The sequence below is a fragment of the Bufo gargarizans genome, chromosome 5 (assembly GCF_014858855.1).
Source record: "Bufo gargarizans isolate SCDJY-AF-19 chromosome 5, ASM1485885v1, whole genome shotgun sequence".
NCBI classification, from domain to species: Eukaryota; Metazoa; Chordata; class Amphibia; order Anura; family Bufonidae; genus Bufo; species Bufo gargarizans.
Window position 1 is genome coordinate 400,661,662 of NC_058084.1, and position 17,822 is coordinate 400,679,483.

Genomic DNA, 17,822 nt, shown 5'->3' on the forward strand with positions numbered 1-17,822 from the left:
ACGCTGGGAGGCCGGAGCTGAGTGAGTATGGATCTGTTCACTCAAGCGGCGTTCTCGTGGGGTAGGGAGCTCCGATGTTCGCGCTGGCGAAAACGGCTGTGCCGCTGGCCGCAGCGAGGAAGAAGCGGCCGCCATTACAGGAGACTCCAAGCCTCCTTGCTGGGCAGATCTGAGGAAACGGCCGATGGATTGTTCAGGGGGGACCGCAGGCTGACTCCTCGATCTTCTCCCCTTAGTCATGGCCGGAAAGACAGCTAGGAAGGTGTTCCGTGCTAGTTCTCCTGAGGCAAGTCACGGAGCTCTCCATACATGCGTCCTCACGCCGCCATGCCGAAGCCACGCCCCATAATTCTGCACTTTGTTTTTAATCATGTCTGTATTCAATCATGCAAACATATTGTGATTTTTGTAATAAAGAATTTAATCAGTATAAGCGGTCTGGCATTTTCTGTGTAGGTTCTATATCTACATAGTGAAAGTGAGTACAGAGGCGGCCATTTTATCAATAGGAGAGAACTTGTTTCACACAGTAGTAAAATACTTTTCACACAAAGCCAGTTATGTGCGCAGTTTAGGACACATGAGGGGACGCATAGGGCCATGAGGGGGACCAGCATAAGATGCTATATGTGTGTCTTATGCTGGCCCCCCTCATGGCCCTGTGTGTCATAGCACACATCCCCTATAACAGTGCCATCCACAGATCCACCCCATAACAGTGCCATCTACAGGTCCCCCATAACAGCATCCTCCACAGATCCCCCCCCCCCCCACGACGGCGTCCTCCACAGATCCCCCCCACGACGGCGTCCTCCACAGATCCCCCCCACGACGGCGTCCTCCACAGATCCCCCCCCCCCCATGACGGCGTCCTCCACAGATTCCCCCCCCCCATGACGGCGTCCTCCACAGATTCCCCCCCCCATGACGGCGTCCTCCACAGATCCCCCCCCCCCCCCAATGACTGCGTCCTCCACAGATCCCCCCCCCCATGACGGCGTCCTCCACAGATCTCCCCCCCCCCCCATGACGGCGTCCTCCACAGATCTCCCCCCCCCCCCATGACGGCGTCCTCCACAGATCCCCCCCCATAACAGCATCCTCCACAGATCCCCCCCCCCATGACGGCGTCCTCCACAGATCCCCCCCCCCCCCCATGACGGCGTCCTCCACAGATCCCCCCCCATGACGGCGTCCTCCACAGATCCCCCCCCCCCCCCATGACAGCGTCCTCCACAGATCCCCCCCCCCCCCATGACGGCGTCCTCCACAGATCCCCCCCCATGACGGCGTCCTCCACAGATCCCCCCCCCCCCATGACAGCGTCCTCCACAGATCCCCCCCCCCCCCATGACGGCGTCCTCCACAGATCCCCCCCCCCCCCATGACGGCGTCCTCCACAGATCCCCCCCATGACGGCGTCCTCCACAGATCCCCCCCCCATGACGGCGTCCTCCACAGATCCCCCCCCCATGACGGCGTCCTCCACAGATCCCCCACATGACGGCGTCCTCCTCAGATCCCCCACAACTATGTCATACCCATGCTGCATCATCGGCTCATATGGGAAAATCCAAGCAAATAGACCTCTAGCACAATTCCCTTAAAATATTGCATCGCAAATCGTTATCGCAATTTTTAGAGCCCTAATCGCAATCGCACAAAATTCCCATATCGTGCAGCCCTATCTGGAATCAACTTGACAGGTTCTGTATGATCAGACATATATACGATTTATGAGAGGAGATTCTACAGACGGGCAGCCCAAAAAAAAAAAGTGGAGGAAAAGTCGCAGTGTGTCTTATAGTTTGAATGCTAATGACTGCTTCCGTTATAGAAGCAGTCATCAGCCTGCGGGAGGCGAGGTAAGGGTAATGCTGCACTGGCTCTATTCACTCTTCCGGGCCCCGCTCTGCACTCTGTCCTGACTGTGTGTACAGTGTCATGACATAGGCTTGCACTATGACCTGACGCTGTGCAACATCAGGTCACAGTGCAGCATGGACTGGAAGAAGACCAGGGAGGGTGAGTGAATCTGCAGAGTGACAGCACCGTCCAGAGCAGGAGAGGTAAGTTAATTTATTTTAATGTCTGATCTGAGCTCTGATGGGTGGAGGGGTCGGACCTGAGCTCTGATGGGTGGAGGGGTCGGACCTGAGCTCTGATGGGTGGAGGGGTCGGACCTGAGCTCTGATGGGTGGAGGGGTCGGACCTGAGCTCTGATGGGTGGAGGGGTCGGACCTGAGCTCTGATGGGTGGAGGGGTTGGACCTGAGCGGAAACGCTGGGGGGAGGTCTAATCTGAAGTCTGATGAAAACTATTTTTTTTTCCTTTTTTTCCTTCTCTAAATCTTGGGTGTGTCTTATAGTCTGAAAAATACGGTACTTTCTCTCCACAGTTCTATTTCCAGATAAATGTATTATTTGGTTCTGTTTGTCTTGTCTTCCATCTGTTCATGTAAAATTCCACATTTTATTGCAGATTTGGGCTAAAAACAAATAGGGGATTATAAGATTTTATACATTAGCTGATGTTAGATTAAATAAATGTCACTGTAGTCACTAAAGTGACATGAATTTAGTAAGCAATCTGTTCTCTTGTCTCTCACAATCACTTCCAGACATTTGGCTGGAGACATGGCTAGGTACACTTTAACCTCATGTGTTGTTTTTATCTTTTAGGTCAGGGGATATGATTTTAAGGCAGATATTTGGAGTTTTGGAATCACAGCTATTGAATTGGCTACAGGAGCTGCTCCATATCATAAATATCCTCCAATGAAGGTAGCGTATTTATTATATACACCGTGTATATATTTATAATGAGATCATCTTTTTATGCAGTTTACTTGGGATTTCTTACATTTATTACCTCCATGTTACACTTACTATGATGCAGTCGCACATTTGTATGGTAAAATGGCAAGGTGAGAACTCCGATTATGGATGGCGCTGCAGCTACCTGCTGATTACTGTGGTCCTCTTTCTTTACTCCGCACAATGAGGATAGGTCAAGCATGGCTATATGAATATATGTGTTTTGATTTTCTTTTTACTTGCTTTCAAGACCTTTCATACAGCATCCACCTTCTGAAACCTGTTTTCTGGTTTTTCACAGTTTCAACTCTCCCTTTTTTTTTTTTTTTTTCTGTTCCCCTCTCATGACAGGTATTAATGCTAACACTCCAGAACGATCCCCCAACTCTAGAGACTGGTGTACAGGATAAGGAAATGCTGAAGAAATATGGAAAGTCCTTTAGGAAAATGATTTCTTCGTGCCTTCAAAAAGACCCAGAGAAAAGGTAACGACTGACACGTCTTCATATTAGGATGGTACCTTCAGAAAATGCACTAAAGAAGTTGTTTTTAGCCATCATTGTCACCACATGTAGTATACTACTTATTGTAGTAGTAGACAGGGGATGGGAACCTGTCAAGTTTAAATTACCCGGTCTTGGTGAAATAGCATGCAGTATATTAGGTCACAACTTCTATGTAGACCTAAGCCACCTGGAAGGAGTTTGCAACTGTGGGCTGCCATATAACGCATCACTAAAAGCCACTCAATGGCTGAGCTTCAACATGGGGTCCCCCAAGGTAATGTCTAGTAGTGTAGAATAAAACTTCATATTCTCACTACTCCTGATGAGAAAAGTACTGCTCTCCCCAAGCCCTCCCTACCTAGTGTTGTCAGCAGTTTAGCATGGTCAAAACAGCTGACAGCTTCCTTTTTGGGTACTTTCACACTATCGTTTTTCTTTTCCGGCACTGAGTTCCGTCCTAGGGGCTCAATACCGGAAAATAACTGATCAGTTTCATCCCCATGCATTCTGAATGGAGAGAAATCCGTTCAGGATGTCTTCAGTTCAGTCACCGAATGGCATTTTGGACGGAGGAAATACCGCTATTATCTCAGTCCAAAATTTTGGATCAGTTACATTAAAATGTATTAGTGCCGCATTAAAAATACCGCGATGCTGGATCCCTCCTTCCGTTCTTGCAATGCATTTATAAGACGGATCCGGATCCGGATCTGTCTACAAATGCTGCCCGTTTGCATGCAGATTGCCGGTGACGGAACTGCTTGCCGGATCACTCTGCCGCAAGTGTGAAAGTAGCCTTAAATGTAAGTATTTTTGAATAGTCATATGCATTATAGAAGTAGGGGACTGCTGACCAAGAGTTTCCCATGTGATTCAGCAGAGGCAGGTTTCTATAACCGAATATCTTGCTTTTTGTAGACCAACAGCAGCAGAACTTTTGAAGCACAAGTTCTTCCAGAAAGCAAAGGTACGTAATGTGTTTATATAGAGGAATATTTTGCGGCTCGTTCAGCTGTAAACGCGAAGCTATAATTACCCTGAACTGTGAACAGACTGTGATTTGCTTTTATTGCATCCAACCTGACAGCATCCTCATATTTGTAAAGGATGATCTATTTATTACTGCTGTTTTTAGGCAAACAGAAATTCAGACTCTCTTCAAATGTGTGCAACTAGGTTTGAAGCTTATATAACTTATATTACTATTCTTTCACTATGCACACTTTTGCTATTTAATAAAGTCATATAAATCTTAGCCTCCTTATAGTGTCCATATCATTAAAGGGGTCATCATAGAAGTAATATTGATGTCCTATCCTCAGGATAGCTCATCAATATTAGATAGGTGGGGGTCCGACACCCGGGACCCCCGCCAAACAGTCATTCTTCCTAGGCCACATGATGTCGCCACACCTTGGTCACATAGCCTAGTTGTAGATCAGCCCCATTGAAGTGAATGGGACTAAGCTGCAGTACCAAGCACAGCCACTATACTGTGTACAACACTGTGCTTGGTGAGCTGCCAGGAGCAGGGCAGTGCTCACCAGACCTGATCTGGGGGGATGGGCCAAAATTCAGATCCCTGCAGATGTGATAATGACGACCTATCCTCAGGATAGGTCATCATTATTTCCTGGATTACGCCTTTAAAAATAATAAAACCGCCATCGTTTGTTAGGCAGCTTTAGATGTGTGTGTAAGATAGGTTCAGGAATTTTGCATGACTTCTGTAAATGTATTCCTTTTTCTTGCATGCTTTCTGGTGTAATGTGTGTTCTTTGGTGTTTCCTGCTGTCCACACACCCCTTAGTACTATGCATAGCAATTTTATTCAGTCTGATATTAATCCAGTTCTGCTCCCTCTCCCCTCTCACAGCATGTAGTTTGACAGAAACGCAGGCAATTTGCAGCTGCAAAACTTTCCACCTCCTAATACTTGTACTGAGTACTGATGAGAGAGCAGACAGAGGTAGGATTACTATAGGCTAATAGGGTTTTAAATTTTCATTAGTACTGATTTAAAAAAATTCTATCAGGCCAGTGCACTGCTTCTGTCCTTGGTGTTCTTCCTATCTCTCTATGATTTGCTGGCTCTACTTCCCCTCCTCTCCCTCTTGCTGTTGGGGTTCAGTCCTAGGCCCTCTCCTGTTTTCTCTCTACAAGGACAGAGTATCAGCAGATTGGTCCCCAGTACCATCTCGATGCTGATGACACCCACCTATACTTCATCCCGTGACATCGCCTGTGCTGTACTACAGGACACCAGTGACTGTCTGTCCGCTGTCTCTTACATCATGTCCTCTGTTTGTCTGAAACAGAATCTTTCAAAAAGTGAACTACTGGTGTTTATTACCATTTACTACTAACATATCTAAACCTGATAGCTCCATCTCAGTGCGGCACTATCATCGCACCTAGACAGCACACCCGCTATCTTGGTGTCATATTTGACACTGTTCTTTCCGTCACCTCCTATATTTAATCTTTTGTACGCTCATGTCGCCTGCACCTCAAAAACAGCTCTAGAATCCACCACTTTTCTTTACTGTGAAAATAACAAAAACTCTCATTGTTGCCTTGATTACTGTAACCCATTTCTAATTGTCTCCCCCCTCACCAGACTTACCCCTCTCAGTCTATCCTAAACACAGCAGCCAGGCTCACCTATCCGTCCTGTGCCAGTCATTGCACTGATTACCCATACAGTACAGGGTTCAATTTAAACTGCTTGTTCTCGCACACAAAGCTCTCCACAGTGCTCGACCCCCTACATCTCCCCCGTCATTTCTTTCTACCATCCTACCTGTATTCTGCGCTCTGTAAATGACCTCCGATTGAACGATTTGACATCCACCATAATCTGAACATCTCACTTCCGTCTCCAACGGACCTTGAACATGGCCCCCTAATTGAAGGAGCCTATGAGTAACTTTATACCAATTGATACATCCACAACAGAGATCTGCAGCATCAACTGTGCACAGATACACAAATACTACAGCATCATTTTGGCTGCTATCCACATTTCTTTGTTCCCCTAAGAAGCTAATTGTTGGGGGAAACGTGTTGGGTTGTTGTATGGCCTTTATTGCATGGTCACTTCAGGATTGTGATAGGGTTTAGCCGCCGAGAATGGAGTTGCCTTTGTCTGGGAGGCTGCTCAGCTTGTAGGCAGTGTATCGTAGGGACACCTGAGGGACAGAAAAGAGTGATCCCGACCGATGGTCATTTTGGCTACTTGATCCCACTTACTCAACACAGCTGTAAGTAAGACTTTCCGGTAAATGTTTCGTACCTGAATCATCTGTGGAATCCTATTCACCCATGTGTGATATCCTAGTGATGGGTGCAGTTATCTGATGTGGAGGTATCATCAATTGGCATTGAATAAACTATATATGTTTGTATGTGTATATATAGAAATATACCATATTTTTTTGACTATAAGATGTTCTCCCCCCCCCCCCCCAAAAGTAAAGGAAAAATGGCAGTGCGTCTTATAGTTCGAATGCTAATGACCGCTTCCATTATGGAAGCCGTCCTAAGTATGCAGGAGGCGCAGGGAGCAGTGGGGGAAGTGCTGCACCAGCTGTACTCCCCTTCCCTGGTCTTCTTCTGGGCCCCGCTCTGCACAGACAACGTCAGGACATAGTGCACGTAGGCGCACACTATGACCTGACGCTGTTTGACACAGTGCAGCCTGCGCCGGAAGAAGACTGGAAAGCTGTGAGTCTTTAATCTGCTGCATTGCAGTGCTGTCCGGAGCAACCCAGGCAGGTTCTTTTATTTTTATTTTTTTCTGTCTGATCTGAGGGCTGGTATCGGGGGCCCTGGTCTGAGGGCTGGTAGCGGGGGCCCTGGTCTGAGGGCTGGTAGCGGGGGCCCTGGTCTGAGGGCTGGTAGCGGGGGCCCTGGTCTGAGGGCTGGTAGCGGGGGCCCTGGTCTGAGGGCTGGTAGCGGGGGCCCTGGTCTGAGGGCTGGTAGCGGGGGCCCTGGTCTGAGGGCTGGTAGCGGGGGCCCTGATCTGAGGGCTGGTAGCGGGGGCCCTGATCTGAGGGCTGGTAGCGGGGGCCCTGATCTGAGGGCTGGTAGCGGGGGCCCTGGTCTGAGGGCTGGTAGCGGGGGCCCTGGTCTGAGGGCCGGTAGCGGGGGCCCTGGTCTGAGGGCCGGTAGCGGGGGCCCTGGTCTGAGGGCCGGTAGCGGGGGCCCTGGTCTGAGGGCCGGTAGCGGGGGCCCTGGTCTGAGGGCCGGTAGCGGGGGCCCTGGTCTGAGGGCCGGTAGCGGGGGCTGATGGAGCTTGGGGTCTGATTTGGGGTACCCATGATTAGTGACAATCTTTTCTAGAGTGTTAGTTGTTAAACTAATTAGCCCTCCTTCCCCCCAAAAAAAATGAAACAAGCATGTTCTGCTAGTTAAAGATATTTATAAATGTACGGTATTTGGCGTGTTTTATTTTATTTTTTTCCCCCAGAAACTCTCTTTAACTGCTACTTTCACTTTCCGTCATAATAATACAACCGTCTGCATCCGTTCTGAACGGATCCATCATGAGCACCATTGAAAGTCAATGGGGGACTGATCCATTTTCAATTGTCATAAAAAATGGATCTGTCCCCATTGACTTACATTGCGAGTCGTGACGGATCCGTCTTGCTCCGCACCACATCGTGGACAGAAAAAACGCTGCTTGCAGTGTTATTCTGTCCGTGATGGGGACGCAACCAAATGGAACGGAATGCATTCTGGTGCACTCCGTTTCGTTCAGTTCAGTTTTGTCCCCATTGTCAATGAATGGGGACAAAATGGAAGCATTTTTCACCGCTATTGAGATCCTATGACAGATCTGAATAGTGTAAAGGGAAAACTCTGATGTGAAAGTGGCCTAATGTGCACTGCTAGCTGGCCACGTTTGTGTGAGGACCCTTGCATGGGCATTCCTACATCCGTGTCTAAATATATTCCCCTTGTTTGTGTGAAGCAGGCAGTCAAGAGTCTGTGTATATTGTATGGAGGTCGGTGATTGAATTAACTAAAAATAGGATTTTTTGTGCTTGCCTATAAAATCTTTTTTTCGCTGACTTCATTGGGGGATACAGAAGACCATGCATGGGTATAGCTGTTGCCCATAGGAGGCGACACTAAGTAAAATACGTAGTTAGCTCCTCCTCTCAGCTATATCCCTCCTGCAGACACTGAGCTAATCAGTTTGTACAAAAGCAGTAGGAGCAGCCAGGAGAAGCCAGCAGAAATAATAAAAAGGAAGAAAACCAGAGAATGGGTCATCCTCAAGAACCAGAAGGACCCATCTAGAAGAGCCAGCAATGAACATACAGAGTGGGAGCGGTGTCCCCCAATGAACTCTGCTAGAAAAGGATTCTACAGGTAAGCACAAAAAATCCTATTTTCTCGCTCGTATCATTGCGGGACACAGAAGACCATGGGATGTTCAAGAGCAGTACCATGGGGAGGGAACAAGAGCAGAACGAATCCAAGGCCAGTCATAAGGCCCCGCACAGAAATGCGGGGGAAAGACACACCAGGAACCCTGAAAAGGGACAGGAAAAAACATTCCCAGGAAGGCCAGCCAGAGAGTGGCTGAATACGCAGAGGCTCTGGCTGGGCAGAAGAAAGAACAGCCCAGGGAATATAAGTAACGGCTTTAGGAGACTTCAGAAGAAGTGGAGAGCACACAGAATATCCACTAAGATGGACAAGAATGAAGACAAGTCAGTCACCAGAAGCAACGGAGCGATTGCGGAAGATACAGGAGAGAAATACGTAGCCTGGATCCAGAAGACTGCTAAGGAGTAGGGTTGTTGCGGGTATCGAATTATCGATACCCAATCAATACTTTTGTACCGGTATCGATTCGATACCGGGATTTGACATTTACCAATACTAGGCTGTGCTAATGCTCAGCCTAGTATAAGAGAACATGGCGCGTGCTGCTCTCAGTGCGCTCCTTGCCCCTACTCCCTGTGCCGCTGCCACCAATGAGAGGGGAGGGGCTGTGGCCACTGTGCCACCAATGATGATAACTAAACCATTAATACAAATACAGGAGGCGGGTGCCGGCGGCAGAATCACATAGCCAGCACCCGACCTCTATGACAGGGTGCTGCGATCCGCGGCAGTTAACACCTCCGGTGCAGCACCTAAGGGGTTAACTGCCGCGGATCGCAGTGCCCTGTCATAGAGGTTGGGTGCCGGCTATGTGATTCTGCCGCCGGAACCCGCCTCCTGTATTTGTATTAAAGGTTACTTATCTTCATTGGTGGCGCAGTGCGCCCCCCCTTCCCCTAGTACTAAAAACATTGGTGGTGCAATGGCCACAGGGTCCCCTCCCCTCCTACTCATTGGTGGCAGTGGCAGCTTCAGATCGGAGCCCCAGCAGTGTAATCCTCCGATCGGTTACCATGGCAGCCAGGACGCTACTGAAGCCTTCCATGGCTGCCATGGTAATCTCCCTGCTGATGTGTGTACTATGCGCAGGCAGCAGGGAGAGTGTGAAGTCCGATTCACCCTAATAGAGCTCTATCAGGGTGAATAGAACAAGGGATGAAAAGATCCCAGGTTCTAGCCCCTAAGGAGGCTAATAGTTATTAAATAAAAAGTAAAAAAAAAATATATAAAGTTTAAATCGCCCCCTTTCCCAATTTTACATATACAATATATAAACAATAAATAAACATATTACATATCGCCACGCCCCAAAAAGTGTGAACTATTAAAATATAAAAAAAATCTCTTATGTGGTGAACTCCGTAACAGAAAAAAATAGGATTGGACTGTTTGATTATGGGCTGGACGTTCCATAACATGCGGAATGCACGCTGCTTCTTTTTTTATTTTATTTTTTTGCTTGGTATCGAGTATCACAATACTTTTTATGGTATCTAGAGGAATGGTCAGAAATCTGGCAAGTAAAATTTAATGTTGATAAGTGCAAGATAATGCACCTGGGGTGTAAAAACCCAAGAGCAGAATATAAAATCAGTGATACAGTCCTAACTTTAGTATCTGAGGAAAGGAATTTAGGGGGTCATTATTTCAGAAGACTTAAAGGTAGGCAGACAATGTCATAGAGCAGCAGGAAATGCTAGCAGAATGCTTGGGTGTATAGGGAGAGGCATCACCAGCAGTAGAAAGAGGGAGGTGCTCATGCCGCTCTACAGAGCACTAGTGAGACCTCATTTGGAGTATTGTGCTCAGTACTGGAGACCATATCTCCAGAAGGATATTGATACTTTGGAGAGAGTTCAGAGAAGAGCTACTAAACTGGTACATGGATTGCAGGATAAAACTTACCAGGAAAGATTAAAGGACCTTAACATGTATAGCTTGGAAGAAAGACGAGACAGAGGGGATATGATAGAAACTTTTAAATACATAAAGGGAATCAACAAGGTAAAAGAGGAGAGAATATTTAAAAGAAGAAAAACTGCTACAAGAGGACATAGATTTAAATGAGGGGGCAAAGGTTTAGAAGTAATATCAGGAAGTATTACTTTACTGAGAGAGTAGTGGATGCAATAGCCTTCCCGCAGAAGTGGTAGCTGCAAATACAGTGAAGGAGTTTAAGCATGCATGGGATAGGCATCAGGCCATCCTTCATATAAGATAGGGCCAAGGGCTATTTATAGTATTCAGTAGATTGGGCAGACTAGATGGGCCAAATGGTTCTTATTTGCCGACACTTTCTATGTATCAAAATCAAATCAAAATTTTGGTATCGCAACAACCCTACTAAGGAGTGATGCCTATAGGTCAGAACCCCAGAAAAAATAACACCCTAGAGCCATCAACAGTCACAGCATGGTGTGAGAAGAAACAAGGAAACCACTTAGTGGAATACATATTGGAAGAAGACGAACTGAAAATGGCACCTGGATATTTTAAGGGCCATAGAAATGCAGATGTGACAAAATTTGCCACCATGGGGGAAGAAGTAGGGATGCCCGAAGATAAGAACCCTCCAGCGGGACCGAACAAGTCAGGCATGAGAATGTCCCTCAAGAAAAAATTCTTGAGGGAGTGAAGAAATCCAAAGGGAACAAGGCAGTGGAACTGATCCAAAACTGCCAAAAATTGGGTAATAACCTGACAGGAAAAGTGTCCTCCGGGATCCAAAACATCCCCTTCAGACCTACAGCCAAGGGGGTTTCTTCATAAGAATGTTCCCCCAGGAAAATGCCAATGTGGTAAGAAGCATTTAGAGGAGGTCCTTAAATTCCAGAACAAGAGAGGAGAGAAGCTGTCTAATACTCCATGGAAGGCTGTCTGAACTGGCAGACCTAATCGGAAGCTGCAGACAGGAACCAGAAATAGGAGAAATACTGCGCCAGGAAAGGGAGTGTGGACCCCAAACGCCACAAAGCCCCAGAAAAAAACTGGTAACAGAACCAACACCAGCCACACAGGCAGCCCACAGCAGAAAGGGGGCATACGAGAACCCTATGGCTATGAACACTGGCTGAGCAGGCAGTAGTAACAGCACAACTACTCGACCTGTGGAAGGGGAGAAGTAGAAGCAGCTGATGCGGCTTAGAAGAAAACCAGCACTTAGGGGTGACAACAAGGGCAGTGCGACCGCTCAACCCGGTTTGGGGAGCCATGTAGACAACTCACATACGCAAACTGAATAAGTGCATACCCAAACTCCACACGGAGTGAACACTGATGCTGTCACCATAGTAGATTGTAGAGGCAATGTGGTACATGTAAAGGGAACAAGGCGCTAAGCCAGCGCCATAGAAATTGGTAGGTTATACCAGGTACAGAAAACGTACTAACGCCCAGCAGAAGTGAGCAAACCCCCCGGCCGCAGCGTGTCATAGCAGAACAGAAGCAAAGTGCCCCCTGTGGAAGAAGGAAATGTAGACTCAATCCCAACTACAACTAGCGAGAAGGCAGAATGCCTAGAAGGAGGAATGCTGTGCATATACTGCTGGAATGCCAGGGCCGATACTCCACATGGAGGAAGGGGATGTGGAGAAAACCATAAATGTAGTGTCCCCTGCCCATGTGTCAGGTAAGCCGCAGGTGAAGGATGAACGCAAAAATTCCCCCTGGGAACGGTTTACGCAGTAGTAGCCATGGAACTGGAGTAGCCAGAATATCTATGGGCAGCGCAAAGACTGCCTCACAGGGGGGAGGCAATAGCAACAACTATGGAGAGACTCACACTGGAGACGGGGAATGAGCAACGGGCTTGGGGACCCCCTGGACTCCCGTCTCTTGAGTGGGAATGCAGGCAACTTGGAGACTGCCAGCAGCCCTGCTAAAGGTAAGAAAAAGAGAAAAAAAATGTAAAAGAAAAGAATCTGCAGACCTGCAAAGCAGGGAGGTCTGCCTCCTACGGACACTAAGCTAAAACTGATTAGCTCAGTGTCTGCAAGCGAGGTATAGTTGAGAGGAGGAGCTAACTTTTTTTTGCTTAGTGTCGCCTCCTAGTGGCAACAGCTCTACCCATGGTCTTCTGTGTCCCCCAATGATACGAGCAAGAAATACACTTCTCCTTAGCCTCCAAAAGTGCTGTCCTGGCTACGGTTGAAATGTATGTCCCCATTTACAGTAGGAAGAGCAGCTCTTGAGCCTAAAATGCTGCCCTAACAAGTTTTATACTTTGCAGATTTAGAGGGAAGCAGTCTGTATGTGCTCAGTCATGTTTTATTATTTGGGCTTTTTAATATTCACACTGTCTTGTTCTTTTACTGCACAGATGTTTTACTTATAAAGGGACATCATTCCTGGCATTACGTTACCAAGACTTCAGTTACAATTGTCAGATTGTTCTCGCCGTCTCCTGTATTCACTAGTGTGATCTTTGAAGGCAACTGATACATTTTTCCATTTTACAGAACAAAGAATTCTTACAGGAGAAGTTGCTCCAGAAGGCCCCCAGCATCTCAGAAAGAGCCAAAAAGGTGAGCACTCTCCCCTGAAAATTGAATGCCGTCCATATGTATTCATTTATTTATATTTTTTTAATTTCCGTTGTCTCACATATATACCATTTTAACACAAGCTCTGGAAAGGGGATCTGCCAGTTTTTGTAAATCTGGCCATAGATATTAAAATTTACATATAGAAAATTATTCCGTGTCACGGATAATGTTCATTCATAGGGCCGTGCTTGTGTTTTATTGCTGACAAGCGATGGATGAGAAGCAAGTATTATGATTTCCAGGATGGCGCAAAAGTTAAAATTTTTGTACCATGGACATAATTCTTTGTAACGTTAATACATTTAAAACCAATTGAAACCAAATATTAGAGAATTCAGTTAATCACAATTCCCTAGTAGAGTTTTGTAAATTGTGTCTTTATAAGTAGTTATTATTATTGTGCCCATATACTGAGGAAGATCGTGGGATTTGAGACCCACACGGTTATTTTTGGATCGCACCATCTGTAAAATAAATGTTTCTTTGTAATAATAAATTATCAAATTGATATTTGTGCATCTCGCATATAATGTTTAAAGCAGGGGTCCTCAAACTTTTTAAACCGGGGGCCACTTCACTGTCTCTCAGACCATTGGAGGGCCGGACTATATTTTTTAAAGGGGTATTCCCATCTTGGACAATAGGGGAATATCGTTGGGTGCAGGTCCCACGGCTGGGACCCGCACCTATATAGAGAACGGAGCCCCAAAAGTGAATAGGAGTGCACTGCCCATGCTCTTATTCATTTCTATGAGGCTGGCGGAAATAGCTGAGCCAGCGCTCGGCTATTTTCGGCAGCCCTATAGAAATGAATGGACGGCGGCTGCTTATGCGCAGTGCGCCCTCCTTCACTTTCAGGGCTCTGTTCTCTATATCAGTGCGGGTCCCAGCGGTGGGACCTGCACCTATAGGACAATGGGGGCAGTGTGGACAGTTACCTCTTGCAGGCTTTTCTATGCAGACCAGCTCAGTCCCTGATGGGGTTCTGTTATATCTCCCTATATAACGGGCCAAATTGATATGTTCTAAATCCGAACACTGAAAAGGAAACGCTTATCAAATCTTAGTATTTCTATCAAGGAGACCCCTTTAATCAGTAATCTATTTTACACTTCAGTTGACGTTCTGGTTTGGAATGGCTATATAAGCAGGAAGATCCTTTCCATGGGACAACCATGACACTAAAATAGGATCTTCCTGCTTATATAGCCATTCCAAACCAGAACCCCCACTTACAGGCCTCTGCCCCCCGACGTGGACACTTACCTCTTGCAGTCTTTTCTATGCAGACCAGATCAGTCCCTGACGGGGTTCTCCCTATATAACGGACGGGGTTCTCCCTATATAACGGGCCTGAAAGGAAATGCGTATATAAGTAGGATGCTATTTTATTATCATGGTTGCCCCATGGAAAGAAAACTGGCAGTTGGCTGGATTGGCATGCTCTCAATTGTTTCCCAAAGAGACTTGGATAATGAAATATCAGGCTGCAAGTCTGCATTTCAATAGGTCAGATTCTGCAGACTGGCACCCTGATATTTCATTATCCAAGTGTCACTCTGACTGACCTGTTCACAGGCAGACTGGCATTTTGTTATCCAAGTCTCTTTGAGTATGAAATGAGAGCATGCCAACCCAGCTAACTGCCCGTTTTTTTTCCCCACTGTCACAGTGGCCACCATTTTCGTGTTTCCCCACAGACAAGTGGCCGCCATTTTCATGTCCCCCGCATCGTCCCCGCCACCTCCCCATTGTAAAAAATGCCCACCACACACTGTCTCCCCATTGTTAATATTAAAATGTTAAGTGCCACACTGACGCACCCACAGTTGTCCAGGCTGTCCCTGAGCCTGAGGCTTCTTCTCTCTGCTCCGGGCGGTGATATGAGAAGCAGACAGCGGGCGGGCGGCGGCGGCGCTAACTCACTCACTGTAGGTCACGCGCCAGCGTCACCTGCGTCGCCTGAGAGAAGCAGGCGAGTGACGTCAGTGAGCAGTCACGTACCACCGGAGCAGAGCTGACATCGGAGGGAGGGAGCCAGGGCGCAGGAGGAGGAGAGCAGAGGTGCGCAGGCCCTCAGCATGCTTAAAGGTTAACTGTTAAACATACCCGGCGGGCCGGATCAGATTCCTCGGCGGGCCGCATGTGGCCCGCGGGCCGTAGTTTGAGGACCCCTGGTTTAAAGGGTTTTTATATCATGTGAACCAGTAGGATCCTACATGTATAAGCAGTACCTGAGAATAACGTAAGACTTGTAAAACCTTCTTATTGCGCTAACATTTGCAGTGTGCGTTACATACATACTATAAATGAGATCAATGGCGGTAAGCATCTGTTAGCCTGTGGTGGAATGATATAACTAAGGTAAAGTTTCAGACGTGGACAGGACGTGTCACTTGAGTGGTAACATTACAGTGTGGTCTGCCTTGTTTGTTGACAGGTTCGGAGAGTGCCAGGATCAAGTGGTCGTCTTCATAAAACTGAAGATGGAGGATGGGAGTGGAGTGATGATGAGCTGGACGAGGAAAGCGAGGAGGGCAAAGCAGCTGTGTTACAACTTAGGGTGAGGAGGCAATTCTTGTGCTTTGAGTTTTATTGCCGTCCATTGTAGTATTTACAAGTAATAATGTTCTTGAAAATCTATTTGCTTTGTTTCTAACTTAGATACACAGGAAATTGTAGCTTCTGACTGGTGGAAATATGGTCTGGTCCACTTTCCTCTCCTGCTAAAATACCTATATGAATCGGTCTAGACCTTTAATAAGGGAACAAACCTATGACTGCAGGCCGTTTCAGTTGTCTCCGAAATATCAGAATGGTGGAGCTCCAACAGATCGCACCCCTTGATGATCATCTGTTCCCGAGTAGGTTTGGCATCAAACTGCCGTTTACCGCCGGACCCCATTGTGTTATGCTTGAGATTAACATTTAGTTCTACTATAGTTGTCTTCCTACTCCTGTTAAAATACCTATAGGAGCTGGTCTAAACCTTAATAAGGGGACAAATCCATGGCTGCAGGTCGTTTCGGTGTCTCCTGTGTTTAACAAGGAGATTAAGACCTTTCTAAAAACATTTTCTGGCTTGTGCTGTCGGTTGGGCCTTTCGGCCTCGGGGCTCTTTTTTTTTTTAGGACTTTGGCCTCATGCCCTTGAGCTTGGTAGCAATTTGCCCTATATCATAGAGAGCTATCTGTAACTAAGTAGAAAATGGTCTTCTGTTACAAGAGATATATGCAGGATTATAGTTTTTCTTACTTTATCTAATGTGCTTTGGGTGTTAACATGTCCTTCAGTTAGATCCATCCCTGTATTAAATATGTTGGTAGTTCCCAGGTGTTGTCCTGAAGATAACTGGGTAAATGAGTAATACACTCACTGGTAATCCAGTTCCCTGGAAGTCTCCACGACAGCACCTATAATTTTCCATCCTATGCCTCTTTTTTGGTTTTAAGTATTATAATTTGCCTAACCTCTGCCTCAGAGGTAAATCACTGAGAGTGGAGGATGGAGAGGGCCTTTTAAATCTCTCTCCACGTTTGTCTGAAACTGGCCTAATACTCTTCAAAAACTTGACCAAAAACTACATCAAACAAATGAGTCCAAAATATTAGACCTGGTCATTTATTTATTTAGGAAAATGATCCAATATCACATTTTTGTGAGTGGCAAAAGTATGTGAACCTATAGGATTAGCAGATACTGAAGGTGACATTAGAGTCAGGTGTCTTCAATAAATGGGATGACGATCAGGTGTGAGCGGGTGACATGTTTTATTTAAAATTATTTGCTTGATTTGATTTTCCGACTTGTATGAAAATCTGATGTAGTTTTAGGTCAAATTTATGCAGAAATATAAAAACTTTGAAAGGTTTGTAAACTTTTAAGCACCACTGTATGTTAGAAACAAAGCAAATAGATTTTCAAGATAGGCCGCGAATATTAAAGAGGACCTTTCATGGGTCCAGACATTATAAAATAAGTAGGGGTTGTGTAGGGCATAGTGCAGGGATGCAAGATCACTTACTAGCTTATCTGTCCTGCGCTCCGTTCCCCCGCTGTTCCCCCTTTTTACTTTTCCCACCTGGTATATAAGTGAATAGCATCGGTACAAGGAGGAGGAGACTGCCCTGTTTCTCAATGGGCGTCTCCTTCTCCCTGGCTGTAGCGCCGTCCAATCACAGCGGAGAGCGTGACACAAGGAAAAGGTGAGTAGTTTTTTCTCCCCTGAGAAACAGGGCAGTCTCCTCCTCCCTGTACCGATAATATTCATTTACGTACCAGGTGGGAAAAGTAAAAGGGGGGCACAGCGGGGGAACGGGGCGCCAGGCAGATAAGCTAGTAAGTGATCTTGCATCCCTGCACTATGCCCTACACAACTGCCTACTTATTTGATAATGTCTGGACCCATGAAAGGTCCTCTTTAAGATCCTGGAATATTCCTATTAATCTTCCCCTATTGGCTGCAGACAGAACATTATTAATTGAAGGGTTACATGTCACAAGGATATTGCCCTCAAACCACCATCAGTATCTAATTGTTCTGCTCTTACAGA

At 46.6% G+C, this 17,822-nt stretch overlaps 1 protein-coding gene across 1 annotated transcript in view; it reads left to right on the forward strand.

The window, feature by feature from the left end:
* OXSR1 (oxidative stress responsive kinase 1) overlaps positions 1 to 17,822 on the forward strand; it is a 143,187-nt gene that overhangs the window by 99,411 nt on the left and 25,954 nt on the right. The window contains exons 7-11 of the mRNA XM_044294039.1: positions 2,682 to 2,783; positions 3,168 to 3,301; positions 4,241 to 4,289; positions 13,183 to 13,248; positions 15,710 to 15,832. Coding sequence (XP_044149974.1) covers positions 2,682 to 2,783; positions 3,168 to 3,301; positions 4,241 to 4,289; positions 13,183 to 13,248; positions 15,710 to 15,832 — 474 coding nt within the window. The remainder of the gene's footprint in view (positions 1 to 2,681; positions 2,784 to 3,167; positions 3,302 to 4,240; positions 4,290 to 13,182; positions 13,249 to 15,709; positions 15,833 to 17,822) is intronic.